Consider the following 15,199-nt stretch of genomic DNA (forward strand, 5'->3'; position numbering starts at 1 on the left):
TGATAACATATGATTTGCTTACATTAACCAATAATGTATCATTATATCATCCCAATTTTTTTTTATCTGTTGTCATCATTAGTTTGTTTATCTAACTACTCAGGCATATTAAAGACTAAAGCAGATCAAATATCATTTTTCATCATCAACATATATAATCGTTAATTAATTAAGCAAGCAGTACGGTAAATAAACCGAACCCGATAATCCGAACTGAATCCGATCCGATAAAAATGAATCCGAACCGATCCGAACCCGATGTAAATACCGAATGGATCTTGTTTTGTGGTATTTCGGGTTATGGGTATTATCCGAACCGAACCCGAATCTAAATGGATATCCGATAGAACCCGAAACATTCAAAACTTCGAAAAGATCTTGTATCAAACATGATCTCAATTCCTAATATGTATCCAAAATACACTAAGAAATATTCAACATCTAAAGTACTTATCTATTACGTGAAGGTTGGTGGTTCTATTACATAAATGTTGGTGGTTCTATTACACGAAGGTTGATGGTTGAAGATGACCGTTGAATCTTGAAGTATTTAGATTTTGATTTTGTTTTCGTTAAACAATGTTTCTCAACTTGGTTTTCGTTCTATGCTTTTATTTATTTGGTTTTTTTTTATCAGTAAATATGTTTACTTTTTGTTTGATTTTGAATGATCATAGTTGATGTTCCTTATTTTTGAATCGATTTTACTTAAGTTTTGGTTACAAAATAAGTACGAATCAAGTATTTTAAAACCGAAGAACCGATTTTACTCATGTTTTGGTTATAAAATAGGTAAAAATCAGGTACTTTTAAACCGAAAAACTGATTGGGACCCGAACCCGAAAGTATATTGGGTTCTGCCGGTTCTTTGAAGATTTACTAACTCCGATCCGAACCCGATAGAACCCGAACCGGTCCCGAACCGAACTTTCATATAATCCGAATGGGACTGATTTTGATAAATCCGAAAAACCAAAACCCGATTGGATAAAACCGAAACCCGATTGGGACCCCGAATGCCCAGGCCTAAGCAAGCATATTAAAAAAGAGAACAATTAATTTTTACTGGAAAGTGGAAACTAACGAAATCATCTGTAGTTCTACGAAATAATGTGTGTAGCCTAAACACGACACATGTACTACTTTTCATCAACATTTATTATGCTTTTTATGGACTATCGTATACAGATATACTAATCCCCTATATATTAAAAGAGAAACATTTCAACATACTTTTGTAGCCACATGTCATCACCATAATCATTTTTAGGATTCTTAGAAAAATATATTGGTCCATATAAATATATAATAAGCTTTTTATTAAACTAACCATAAATTAATCATAAATGTTCTTCATTGTTCCTTAAATAAAAATCACGGAATTACCTAATGTGGATAAAATATATATGACAATTAATGATTTTTAATAACAAAGATTTGATAAAAATTAGTCTATTCTCTATCATTTTTCAAAATTTTAAATTATTAAAATAAATTAAACAACCACAGTAACTATATAATAAAAATTTAGATTTTTTTGTATATGTTATATTTTGAATTTTTAAAAACAAATATAAATGACTAAAGTTGTTAAAAATTTCACATTGAAATTTTTGTGATCCATGGTTTAAAATTTATGTTATAAAGACAAATGATTACAAAATTACATAAGTAGGAAATTTCATTTAATAAATAATATATATATGTCTATTAATATTTTTTAAAAATAAATTATATACCATATAAAATACATAAGTATTTTAATTTAGAATTTGCTTTGAATTTTTTTGATAAACATTTTGAACAATTATTGACAACTTAATATTAGATTTTAAAATTTGCATTGAATGTTTTTTTGAAATTATTAATTATTATAACTATTAAACATCCCACAAATTTTTTATTGTTATCATTGATTTAAAAAAATTGTTGTAAAGAAATACAAATGATCAAAAATAATATGAGTATAAAATATTTTTTAACAGATGTCAATATTAAAAATGTACTATATATCTATGTTAATATTATTTAAACTTAATTTTATGCCATATAAAATAAAAAAGTGTTTGTTTGGATTAATAAAATTTATTTAAGTATTTATACCAATTTAATTATATACGTAATAATTACTAAATTTTTAATTAATGAATATATATTTATTATTTCATAATATGTAAAAAATATATAATAATTAAAAATAATTTATATATAATATTATTCCTGCGCAAGGCGCATGTCTTAACCTAGTACTTATTTATACCAATTAAAATTGGACCGGCTAACCCGAAGTTAATTATAAACTTAGGATAAGACATGCGCCTTGCGCAGGGTAAGTTTATTTGTATATATTATCGATAATTTATATATTTGATCATTTTATTTATACATATACAATATTTTTTGTTGTTATTATATAATTTATTATCGGATCAATTTTTATTAAAAATTATGGAACAAAATTATAATTAATTTATTATGGGCTGATCGGATTGGACATTAAACAAATTATGACATAAAAACCTTATTTTTTTCATCGAACACATTCTTGAAAAAAATAAACAGTATTGTTTTCACAGTTGAATTATTTTGACTTTTATCTTCCATATGGTTTTGAAAGCTTTCATATCAACCATCGAATTGATACATGTCATTTTTATATTTTTAGTCATATACTTAAGGAAAACTTACATTTTTGTAATTTAAAGTCGTTTTAAAAAATTCAAAATATAACATATAAGAAAAAGTCTAACATATAAGAAAATTATACTATATAAGGTGTCATCATTTTTGTATTTTAAAAGTTGTTTTTTAAAAAATATATATAACATATAAAGTTTCCTCATTTTTGTAATTTAAAGTCATTTTAAAAAATAAAAAATATAACATATAAGAAAAAATTTATTTTTATTATGTGGTTAATGTGATTGTTTTTTAATAATATAAAATAAAACAAAAGTGAAGAAGAATGCAAAAATTGTTATCAAATCTTTATTATTCATAATAATTAATTATCATATATATGTAAATCATATTAGGTTTTCGTAGCTTTTATTTAAAGAAAGAATACACACTTCTTATATTTTAGGTTAATATAATGTTATTTAGTGGACATTAAACAAATTATGACATAAAAACCTTATTTTTTTCATCGAACACATTCTTGAAAAAAGTGAACAGTATTGTTTCCACAGTTGAATTATTTTGACTTTTATCTTCCATATGGTTTTAAAAGCTTTCAGACCAACCATTGAATTGATACATGTCATTTTAATGTTTTTAATCATATACTTAAGAAAAACTTACATTTTTGTAATTTAAAGTCGTTTTAAAAAATTCAAAATATAACATATAAGAAAAAATCTAACATATAAGAAAAATATAACATATAAGGTGTCCCCATTTTTGTACTTTAAAGCCGTTTAAAAAAAATATAACATATAATGTTTCCTCATTTTTGTAATTTAAAGTCATTTTAAAAAATTCAAAATATAAGATATAAGAAAAAATCTATTTATTTTTATTATATGGTTAATGTGATTGTTTAATTTTTTAAATAATATAAAATTAAACAAAAATGAAGAAGGATGCAAAAATTGTTATCAAATCTTTATTATTCATAATCATTAATTGCATTATATATGTAAATCATATTAGGTAATTCCGTAGCTTTTATTTAAGGAAAGAATATATACTTCTTATATTTTATGTTAATATAATGTTCTATAATGTTATATAATTATGGAAAAACGGGACAACTTTAGATTGAACTATATTTTATATTAGGTGCTCTAGAATTCTTAGAAAATAGATTTAGAAGGCATTTAGATGTGCCACAAAAGCAATGGGTCTTTTTTAATTAATACAAAATTGAGGTTACATATTTTCAAATGCTTCTCAATTAATATATAGGGGATAGTTAGTAGAGGTAGGCTAATATGAGTATTTGCTCGTTCAACTAAGGGAAAACCGGCCAATCTCAGGCATACAAGTGTCCCGATGGTCAGAGACTTTAATTTAAATAAATAATTAAATATTAATCATTAGGGTTTGCGTCTCAAGACATGCATGCCTATCACATCATTCTTTTTTCTTCGTTTCTAAAAGGAGCCAGTCTAAAATGTAACTTGCACAAAAGATTTTTGTTCAAATTAGGAAATAAGCATTGACTAGACTTATTCTAGTGGAAATTAATAAGAAATTTTCTTTAAATCTGTTTTAACAAAAGTCTACTTCTATGAACGAGTCGTAGAAAAAAGGAAAATAAACAATCACAAATAACTGCACCGTATGTTTTGTGTATGTAGTTTGAGATACATGTACTTACTACTTAGCATTTGATCCAAAAAAAACATGTACTTAGCATTATACATTTTCAAACTTCGACTAATTCATTATTTGTTCATTTCACTTATGCTAAATGTAATTGCTACCATTCCCTGTGAATGTATCATGGTTTTATCTACCTGTAATTTTTATTTGAAGGAGTATGTAATATCGTAATATTATATATATAGTCTAAGTCCACAGTTCCCACTTCCCACTAATAAGAGAAAGAACTCGAAGTTTCTTTCATTTGAAATCACAGATGCAATTTTGATACGTCGATGTCATACCCACACGCATACATTATGTACAAACACAACACATGTGTATGTGTACGACTTTGATTGGTATCTGTGGAATATTTCCCAAATACGATAATCCTTTATATTCATATACGTATCATGTATGATGTATGTATGCAAACATAAAAAAAAGATATGCCTTTGATAATTACATCAGCGGAGAGGAGGAGCATTACGAATGATTATTATTTTCTTTTAAAATAAATCTCTTGAGTATATATCAAATATAATTTGTTGTTCGATAAAGTTTTGGATTTGCCTTCTCTGAATAGTGTGTAAAATTAATAGATTTCAATATTAACAGAGCCTAATCAAGACAAAATTCACTTCTTACTTTTAATTGCAATTTCTTTATTCAATATGGCAGACAAATTCAAAGTAAGAACTTAAAAATTGCCTAATAAAAACATCTTTTGATTCCCTGGGCACAAATCTTCATGTCAACTTTAATTTGTTTATATATTTTATTTCAATAGAAAAATTTCCCATAAAGAAAGATTCCAAATTAAATAAATCAACCAATCCAACTTCTTTTATAATCCCAAAACCTCAAGAGGAGACATCCATTTAATTTCATCCTCTTCTCTTTCACTCAAACTCATACAGAATAAAAAACATTAGAGTTTTAGGGTAAACATCAATGGAGATTGCAACAAAACAAGGAGATTCAAGAACCCAATCTTCCACTTCTTGTTCATCAGCTTCCTCATCTTTACATCAACACATCATAACCAGATCTGATCATTACCCGACAACTTTTGTCCAAGCAGACACTTCCTCTTTCAAACAAGTCGTCCAGATGCTCACAGGCAGTTCCTCTCCGAGATCCCCAGACTCTCCGCGTCCTCCGACGAACCCTTCCGGCAAAGGTAACTTCGTGATTCCACCGATCAAAACAACACAGCCGAAGAAACACTCAGGAAACAAACTCTACGAGAGGAGATCTAACAACAACAGTCTCAAGAACAGCCTCATGATCAATACGCTCATGATCGGCGGCGGAAACGGTGCGGGAAGCCCGAGATTCTCACCGAGAAACCAGGAGATTCTGTCGCCTAGCTGTCTTGATTTCCCGAAGCTGGCACTGAACAGTCCCGTGACGCCGCTGAAACACGGCGGCGACGGAAACGACAGCGACACTTTTGACAGGATGTCGCCATTGTCGGAGGAAGAGAGAGCGATCTCGGAAAAAAGGTATTACTTGCATCGGTCTCCGAGAGAATCGGAGCCGCAGCTTCTGCCGTTGTTTCCGGTGACTTCTCCGAGAGTATCGGCGTCGCCGGAGAATTAATCTACTTGAGGAGAGACGAGAGAGAATGTTAATAAGTTTCACTGCCACTGTAATTTTCGTTTTTTTCTTATCCTGCTCTGCTTTTTAATCCTCTCGTTTCGTTTTACTGTGTTACCAAGAATGTGTCAATTCAAATTTTATAGTATCAATTTTTTTTTTTTTTGGTCAAAAAATTTTATAGTATCAATAAAATGAAGAATATGAGAGAAGTCAAAGATAAGAAGATGCTCGCCAGTTATATATATATATATATATATATAAAGTTAAAAACAACGTACAATTTAAAATTGAGTAATTGGCGTAGATGCACTCAAAAACTCATGTAATTTGTCATATAACTTTGTTTCTTTTTAATATTTTTTGTGATTATAATACACTTATCTCTATCTCTCTCTCTTTTCCCTTTTAGAGCATCTCCAACCCCACTCTATTTTTCACTCTAAAATAGAATTTAGAGTAAAAAATGCTCCAATGGTACTCTATTTCTCACTCTATAATAGAGTGAAAAATAGGTTTACTCCAAATATAGAGTAATTTATTTTTTTTGGTTCATCACTCTATTTTCTACTCTAAAATAGAGTATCATTGGAGCAAACTCAAACTCTATTATTGAGTTACTCTATTTTAGAGTAAAAAATAGAGTAACCCATTGGAGATGGTCTTATGTGTTCTAATCTCTTTATCTCTCGTACAAATTCTTCAAATCATCTTCTAATTCAACACAAACTAGATTTGAATCCGCGCAACCGCGCGGGTGTTAATTTTCTTTTTATTTACATAATATATAGTTTTACTTCAAGAATGGTATATATTATAGTTTTCAAGATACTTTTTTCCATCAGATCAATTATATAAAAATGTAACATGTTTATGTATCTTTGTTTCTATATTGTTGAATAAGTGTTTCATTTTTATAAATATTTAAAATATGTAGTTTGATAAAATTGAAAATAATTTTCATTACTAAAAACATGGTAACTGAGTTCAAAATTATAAAGTTAACAAAAATTTAACTTATATCTTCTTTGATTATAATTAAAAATTAATTGATTAAACAATTAGTATTTTTTTAAAAAGTGAACTATCTAATATCAAACAAATAACATTGACATATATATTTAAATAAATTACATACAATGTATACTATTAAACATATATTAAAAGTCTAGATTTAATCTAAAGATTAAAAATAAAATGTATTTGCAAAAAAGTTAAATCATAGATATTATAAATATAGTATATATTATTTCGTATTAATAGATTTTACCATTTAATGTGACAATTTTTAAATCAAAATAATATACTTAGCCCAAAGAAACTATGTATTCTAAATTATCTTTAATCAAATATATGAAATTTTAAAGCCCAAATAAATAACCTAACTGATTTGTAGGAGTTGGTTTAACATTTAAATGAATTAAAGATTAAAAATGGTGACATTTCTTAAGTAATAAATAAATGAATTGTGATTTCTAGTTATGGTCCATTTTTTTAAATATCACACATGAATGAGAAGTCATGACTTTTCTTTTAATATATAAGATCTTTATTTTTTTATTCTGATTCTTTTGACACCCATAATGCTAATCTTATTATCTCACCCCAATTCCAATGTTTTCAATTTCGAATCACAATCAACTTTTAGATAATATATACGTTAGCAGGTATTTTATTAATTACCTGCTATTATTTAGATTTTAATGGATTCTTAATCGATACATGAAATGTTAGCAGTTACAAATAGATTTGGAGCTATTTAATAGATAACTAATTAATTGTTAATAGTTTCATTAACTGATATATGATTTGTTAGTCGATATATTTATTTGATACATAAATTATTAGATGATACTGAAATTATTAGCGGATATGTTAGTTGTTATGTAGATTGTTACATGCTATATAAATATTTAGCTGATAGATCTAGAGTTACTTGTTTTCGACAAAGCATAAGGGCATTTTCGTCTGCACAGTATCAAAATATTATTCTTTTTTGGGTTATCCATAATTATGGGCATTCAGCAAATTTGGATCGTAATTGAGGATATTCCACACATTGTCTCTTTAAAATTACACAAAAATATATAAGTTGCTCCAAAGAAAAACACAAAAATATATAATAGAAGGATAAAATATCAGAATTACAGTTTCAGGAGCATCGTATTATTAAATCATTTTGAAGGTTGAAGTTTGGATTAAGATAGTAAATAAACTAATAGTAGTGCGCAAATGATTTGTCTTTTGCTATTTTGTTTTGTCAAAAGAGATTCATTAGCTATTTGACTAGTAAAATCAAACTTATATATAAGTTATCATGTATTAGTGTATGATAGATGTCGGTTTACTATGGCTATGAACCGCTTACGTTTGTGTAATCCAGTGTAACAGTCACTATATAAGTGATACATTGTATTCAATTTTCATCAACGAGAATAACAGAAAGTCGGTTACATTTTCGTTGATGAATATTGATACAATGTATCATTTATATAGTGACTGTTACACCTGTTTACACAAACGTAACCGGTTCATAACCATAGTAAACCGACATCTATCATACACTAATATCATGTGATGATTTTCATCATTATCTTCGTCATATTTCATATCTACCAAGAAACAAAAGGAACAAAGAATGAAACATATACAGCATTTACCTCTTCGATCAAGTCAGCTAACTCCAGAGGACCCATCGGATGGTTCGTGCTCTGTTTCATTCCATTGTCAATATCTTCCTTAGTAGCCACCCTGAGTAAAGAGTGTGGAAAGCTTCATTGATCATGCATTGGCATGAGGACCTGGTTCATTTGCCAGATTTTCTTCACAGGCTGGGCCTGACCTCTAATAACCCAACTAGTTTCAATGGGAAACATTTCGAACGGCCTAATAACATGGACAAGCTCGAAAAAAAAACATGGACCGAGCTTGGTTTTAGTCATAAGTCATTAGTAATGCCATTCTGAGGACGTGTCGAAACACTACACATCAATTAGTAAACGTGTCGTACACTGTCTACGTGTGGTTGGCCCAGCCATGCACCGTTTCACTGACTTCCGCAAGCTTTGGATCTTCGCTACGTACTCCATAAGCAGTTGAGATAATGTGGGAAGCAATATATCAAGTAAAATCAAGTACACCAAAAAAAAAATAACAAGAAAAGTAACTATGTCGATTAGGTTTTCAGTGAAGAGACTAGCATTAGCAACGGTGACCATTTCAAAAACTCATGGCGGAGATATCTCCGGTTATGTCCCCCGACAAGCTACCATCCGCTTATTCACTGCTTTTAGGCAAACGGAGGCATGTTTATAAATATTTCATTTGAGTTAACATTTTCAATTTTTATGATTTAAGTTAATTATAGTTATACTTGTAAAATGGTTCTAAGAAGGTTTCATTTTTTCTTTCTCGTTATATACTTATATCTTCAATTTGTGTTTAAGCTAATCAGTTGGAGATTAATTATTTATAGAGCATGAGAGACCGTCACAACGAGCAAAGTTCAACGAACATTACAAACGACGATAGGTATACAACCAGTTACGTGTCAGACAAGGCAAAAGAAGGAGTGAAGAAAGCGACGGATGCAGCCTTGACGCCGGAGATAACATGAAGGATGCGATGGATGGCGCCTGGAAAGCGGCGAAGGAAACGGGTCAAAACATCAGCTAAGCAATAGCGGGGGATGATGACCACAACGACAACGACAGGATTCAAGAGGACAAGGTTGCTGTGGAACTGAAGGATGTGAGTCAGCCTGTCGACACGACGAAGTATAGAGGTGTGGAGGAGCTACGTCAGCAAACCGGCGGTGAAGATAAGTCACCGTGAGATAATGTGTTAGGGTGTATTTTTTCGTTGTTGTTTGTTTCAGTACTGAGGTGTTGCTCGTGGAAGGTTTATGAATAAACCGTTGCTAGATTTGGTTAAACTTTGATTTTATTAGTCTAAACGAAAAATAACAATCGTTTTGAAGTTTGAGCAAATTCTTTTGTACATATCTTCAAAAATCGCTTATAATATATACAAACGTAAACACATAATCTGCTCTGTATTTATTAGTGATACGATAGCGTATGTCAACTCACAAATGTCTGAAGTGTTTGATAGTGGGTTTGGGTCTGAAAACAGCTGGATCATATCTAGCTTCTGGCATCTACGACAAATAAACAGAACTAATTCTCTTTGCTATGTAGGAGACAAGTGGAGCCGAAAACGAAGTGAGGCATCTCTGATATTTACTCGCCTTTTGTTTTCTAACATTAAAAGCGACAAAAATGCGACACTAGAGACATTCGCCATGACTGAGAAGGAAGTATGACTCTTTGACTATATATTATTCTCCACTTCCTAGATTAATATAATAGCATCTAGATTCGATTTTAGGTACTATCTTTTTTTTGTAGAGCGAAGACTTTGAAACTGGTACCGACCAGACAGAGACGAGCATTAACTTATCATAATATTCTACCCTCTTTCACTTTGTTCTTCACAAAGATTTTAAAAGAATCTCTTCTCGCTCACACAACAGCTTACAAAACCAAAGCCAAAAGTCATATGTTCACCTATAAGCACATTCTTTTTGGTGTGCTAAAACATTTTATTTATTTTAAGCAGGGCCAAAAACTGAAGATGAAGGAGAGAATCAAAGGGAGATGTGAAAAAAAAAAGACAACATCTTTGTGTACAAACAAGTGCAGCTCTGCAAACCCTCAGAAGCTTAAAGTCATTGATGATAAATACAAGACATGAGTACAGTTTGGCATGTGAAACCTTTTATGCCCCGTCTCTTTCACTACACACTACTTCTAACTATTTCTCTTAGGTACACTGCTGTAATGTATTAACTTTTATTTCCACAAAGAAACATGTCCATATAGTTGGAAAATAAAAAAGAGTAGAAGAGTAAACAGAAGTGGTGATGATTGCATCTTAGAGAGGGAAACGCTCATGCTTGTTTCATGTTATGATTCTTTAGCTGGTCCAAACTGAAAGATTATTTACTTGTTTCAGTGATCGTAAAGACTAATGATCAATGTAATATGCCGAGGAGTCTCTTCTTCTCCTATCAAAGCAAAACAAAACAAATTTAAAACAAACAGAAAAAGGACTCTGTGAAGAAAATCTCTTTTGAAGTAGCTAAATTTTAAACCTTAAAACATCACGAACTCTCTATCCAACAAGTGTTGACCCTCCATCTAAAGCGACCTCAATTGTTTATTTTCCATTTTTTTAATATGTAATTTTGAATTCCCACAAAATATAATCTTCTATAGGTAAATGCTTACGCCCGAAAAAAAAAAGTGTTTGCAAGCATCTACTAAACGTGTTCATATGCCATGGTCCAGAACAGACGATATTCATGCCAACATCAAATACCACAGACAAGGCAAGTTAAAACCAAATACAAAACAAGTATATAATAAAAAGACATAGAATTTTAAACTCAACATAATAACATTCCCTCTAATCTTAAGCTAACCTGGAATGCCTCGTCTAGATGGGTCCAAAGTCTAAAACAATAGATGACCACATCACGTAATCAAGTACTTATATTCCATCAGAGAAGCATACAAGACACAGTGGTCCACCGTCCATCTCCTGACTTTTCTTCCCCTTTTTAAACACTTCAGAACACAACACATTCACTCCAAACCCCCATTCCCATCCATCATCACCATTGCTTAGTCTTTAACCATAGTTCCACCACCATCTTCTCAAGGCTACAACTTAAAAGCTTAACCAGAAATGGAGAAATCACAACGCTGGAGTTACGTGAAAGACAAGGCTATAGTCTCCAACCTTGCTGAACAAGAATGGGAGAATAGCATGGATGGAGAAGAGGAGGATGCAGGAGATGAAGATAAAAGGAAGAGAATGATGGAGAGAGCTAGGGGTACTAACACAGACCGTGTTCCACCGCGGCTATGCCAGGTCCATAGGTGCACTGCTAATTTAACTGAAGCCAAGCAGTATTACCGCAGACACAAAGTCTGTGAAGTTCATGCAAAGGCATCTGCTGCAACTGTTTCAGGCGCCAAGCAACGTTTTTGTCAACAATGCAGCAGGTACCATTCTTCCCTTCAATATTACTTTCTAAAGTTTATTAAGAAGTTTGTGTTTCGATTTGATACTTTGGGCTTGGGTTGGGTTTGACCAGGTTTCATGAGCTACCAGAGTTTGATGAAGCTAAAAGAAGTTGCCGGATGCGCCTAGCAGGACACAATGAGAGGAGAAGGAAGGTTTCTGGTGACAGTTTCGGCGAAAGGTCAGGCCGAAGAGGGTTTAGCGGTCAACTGATCCAGACTCAAGAAAGAAACAAGGTAGACATTAAATTTCCTATGGCCAACACATCATTCAAACGACCATAGATCAACTAAACAATATCAACACACCAGCTCTCTCTCTTCTGTCATCTACTTATGGTCTATATCTACATTATCTTGTTATCCAAATAATGGCATCTAACCATGTCAAGAAAAGTGAATCCTACACCAATATATAACTACAAAAGTTTAGTACCCTTTATGCTGTCATATGAAGGATGCCTATCCACAAAATGTAATAAGACCTTTAATAATGATTATGATATGTTTTTACTCTTGAGTCTCAAATTAAAAAAAAGTCTACATCATATGGTTCTTGACTGAAATGCATCTCCAAACTCTTATAACCAAATGCCCTTGCCACAGCCAAATGGCCATCCACTCGAGTAACATCTCCACGAAACCGCCTCTGTTCTCGATTACACCTTTCTCCATGTTGGGCCCGTGATAATCTGAGAGTTTGTTTGGTAACACCATCTTTGCAAATAACAGCTCGAGAGTCTCCAACATTAGCAACCACCAGCTTCTGGCAGTTGATCAATATCGCAGTCAGAGCAGGTTCTTGTTAAGTCTCTCAAATCATATAGCGGATATTATTAATCTGCGATTAAAAATGTTTATCTTGTGTTAGTTGTCTGATAGATAGGTAATATATAGGTTCATTTTATATGGTCCCGCATAAAGCGATTGTAGCTTTTGCTTTTAACCAAAGTGTATCATCTAAACAACCTCTTAGAGCATGATTAACGGTAACACCGTTTATGCGGTTACTTAAAAAAAAAAAAAAAATTTGTTTAAAAGAAGAAAAAGTCAACCAATCGCGGGCCGGCACGTGTCGGTGTGATCCGCAAACAGTGCAAAAACTCTCCAAGATCGATCTTTAATTCATGACTTTAGGGACTGGTTGTTAAAATTTAAATGGGATCCACACATTAATTTTCTGAAGAAACCATTTAAGGACTCGCGATATTTATAGCTTTAGAACATCATTATCCAGAGTTTCTTACGGCGGAGTTCTTTTTTTTTTAATACTGATAACTTCCATTGCAAGTAATAAGCCAAACAGCCATGGTACAAAGGATAGCATTGGCGTTCAAGCACCATGCAAAAGCAAGCAAATTAAGAGACAACAAGCAACCCAGTAGAAATAAAAACCGTTAAGGGCAACAAAGAAAACGGCAGAGTTCTTAGGGGAATATATTTTATAATAACATACTTATCGAGATATCGTGGGTAAATTATAAATTGCACTTGCTATCGTTGCTTATGAAGAAATACAGTATAAAAATATCTTGAAAACAAAATTGGTTATTTGGAATCATATAATTTTTAAGAAAATGAAAAATTTTATTATAATTTTAACAACAAACACTTGCTTATGCAAGAGGAAAACCTTAAAACAAGTCAAGAAAAGTTTTTAAGAAAGACAAAAAATACAAAAAAAAGGCAAATTGTTGACAGATAAAAATAAATAAAAGAGAGTAAATCAACTATGTTCAACACAAGTCATGACAACAACGGAAACAACAAACAAAAGACATATAAAAGAAGCAAACTAAGTTACTTGCGAAAGTCATACACGAATGTCATCACTCCAATAAACTCATGTTTCTGTGGTGACTATCAAGGCTCAAGAACACACTCGTATTAGCTTGATTCTCAGAGTTGCTCTGTTCCTGGCTCTGATGCTCTGGTTTGTCACCTAAACCCTCCGAATCAAAGAAGAGCTTAGTCAACGCATTGAAGAAAGATAGTCCGGTGGGCCAGAGTCTTGTTCTTTGTTTGAATTTGGCATTACCGGGAAAGGCATGTGAGTGTGGTAGGTAGGCAATGAGGATTGAGCCATCAGTGGTCGTTGGCTTGTGCCATTCCAGCAATGGTGGAGTCTGTGAAGGATGAACGGGGTGGTTGGGGACCATGAGGGATGTGTTTGAAGAGATCGGCATTTTCTTCCACCGCTGCGAGAGGAAGAAAATCGGCGAATGCATGGGGAAAAAGCAAGTGGCTGATGGGAATGGTGTGTAAGAGCTATGCGAGCGTTGAGGATCTTAAGAAGATTTCAATGGCTATCGCTGTGGCTATTAATAGCGTTGTTGTCGGAGTAAGAAAAGTCAATGGCAGTGGCCGGAGCATTCTTGGTTACATACAAATTTGCTGTATCGTTTTGAAATTTTTCATTTTTTCCACAATTCTATTTTCTTTGTTCTTTTGTGAGTTTTTGATTGATGAGAAAAAAAATTTAGATTTGATTTTTGATCTGGTTTTCTATCATTTTACATGTTTTTGGTATGTTTGTAAAAATAAACATACATTCTCGATATAATCATTTTCACTTTTAAAAAAAAAAATTGTTTTATTTGGTTTCGTCGATTTAAAATAGTTTGGTTAAAAATAAACCGGTCAAAACCACTAGATATGGATAATTAAGTTTCAAAACATCGGTTTAGGGAAAAATAAATCTGAAATTTTCAATTCGTGGAGAAATAAGTTTATATATTTTAATTCGGAGAGATTAAGCACTATGTCATAGTTCGGTGGAGATGTGATGCTATATGATATTTATCGAAAACATCAGTCGACCCATACATTTTCTATTCAACTTCTTTCTCTTTGTTTTATATATGCTCATTTTTCTTCTTCTTTTTACACACTTCTCTTACGCTATTAGGTGATATACTGTTTACTGTCGAGTAATTACATTTTGTAATTATATATATGTTACTTGTTCATGATTCTCAAAAGCTAAAGGACTATATTTTTTCAACAGTTCTCACTAGAAAAACAGATCAGTTGTTCGCTTTTTCCGAGAATATATATACCATCATCCTATGTTATATTTCCTTGCTAATTAACCTTCTTTCTTGAAAGTTTGATCAGTAAAAAATTACATGTAATAATTATCATATTATACAGCTCCTACCCACGTCTTTAGAATACTCCAATTCTCAATCACGCAA

At 31.5% G+C, this 15,199-nt stretch overlaps 3 protein-coding genes across 3 annotated transcripts; all 3 read left to right on the top strand.

Moving 5' to 3' along the window:
• The first annotated feature begins 5,086 nt into the window (after positions 1–5,086).
• LOC106380687 (VQ motif-containing protein 19) lies at positions 5,087–6,074 on the top strand. Its single transcript, XM_013820501.3, has one exon. The coding sequence runs from the start codon at positions 5,266–5,268 to the stop codon at positions 5,914–5,916; it is 651 nt and encodes a 216-aa protein (XP_013675955.1). The 5' UTR covers positions 5,087–5,265; the 3' UTR covers positions 5,917–6,074.
• A 2,097-nt stretch (positions 6,075–8,171) lies between these two features.
• On the top strand, positions 8,172–9,959 carry LOC106380678. Its single transcript, XM_013820489.3, is given in 3 exon segments — positions 8,172–9,216; positions 9,413–9,512; positions 9,515–9,959. Coding segments are annotated over 3 exon segments (468 nt in total). The 5' UTR covers positions 8,172–9,081; the 3' UTR covers positions 9,748–9,959.
• A 479-nt stretch (positions 9,960–10,438) lies between these two features.
• LOC106380672 (squamosa promoter-binding-like protein 5) lies at positions 10,439–14,598 on the top strand. The gene is made up of 2 exons (XM_013820478.3): positions 10,439–11,984; positions 12,077–14,598. Exons 1-2 carry the CDS (start codon positions 11,665–11,667, stop codon positions 12,285–12,287), a joined length of 531 nt encoding a protein of 176 aa, XP_013675932.1. The 5' UTR covers positions 10,439–11,664; the 3' UTR covers positions 12,288–14,598.
• Positions 14,599–15,199: the final 601 nt, after the last annotated feature.

The sequence above is a fragment of the Brassica napus genome, chromosome A1 (genome assembly GCF_020379485.1).
Source record: "Brassica napus cultivar Da-Ae chromosome A1, Da-Ae, whole genome shotgun sequence".
Classification (NCBI taxonomy): Eukaryota; Viridiplantae; Streptophyta; class Magnoliopsida; order Brassicales; family Brassicaceae; genus Brassica; species Brassica napus.

Bases quoted from the DNA above. Each gene is read 5' to 3' on its own strand.
- LOC106380687 (XM_013820501.3), top strand. From the start codon at position 5,266: ATGGAGATTGCAACAAAACAAGGAGATTCAAGAACCCAATCTTCCACT.
- LOC106380672 (XM_013820478.3), top strand. From the start codon at position 11,665: ATGGAGAAATCACAACGCTGGAGTTACGTGAAAGACAAGGCTATAGTC. The intron at 11,985-12,076 runs GTACCATTCTTC...GGGTTTGACCAG, and splicing joins TTTTGTCAACAATGCAGCAG to GTTTCATGAGCTACCAGAGT.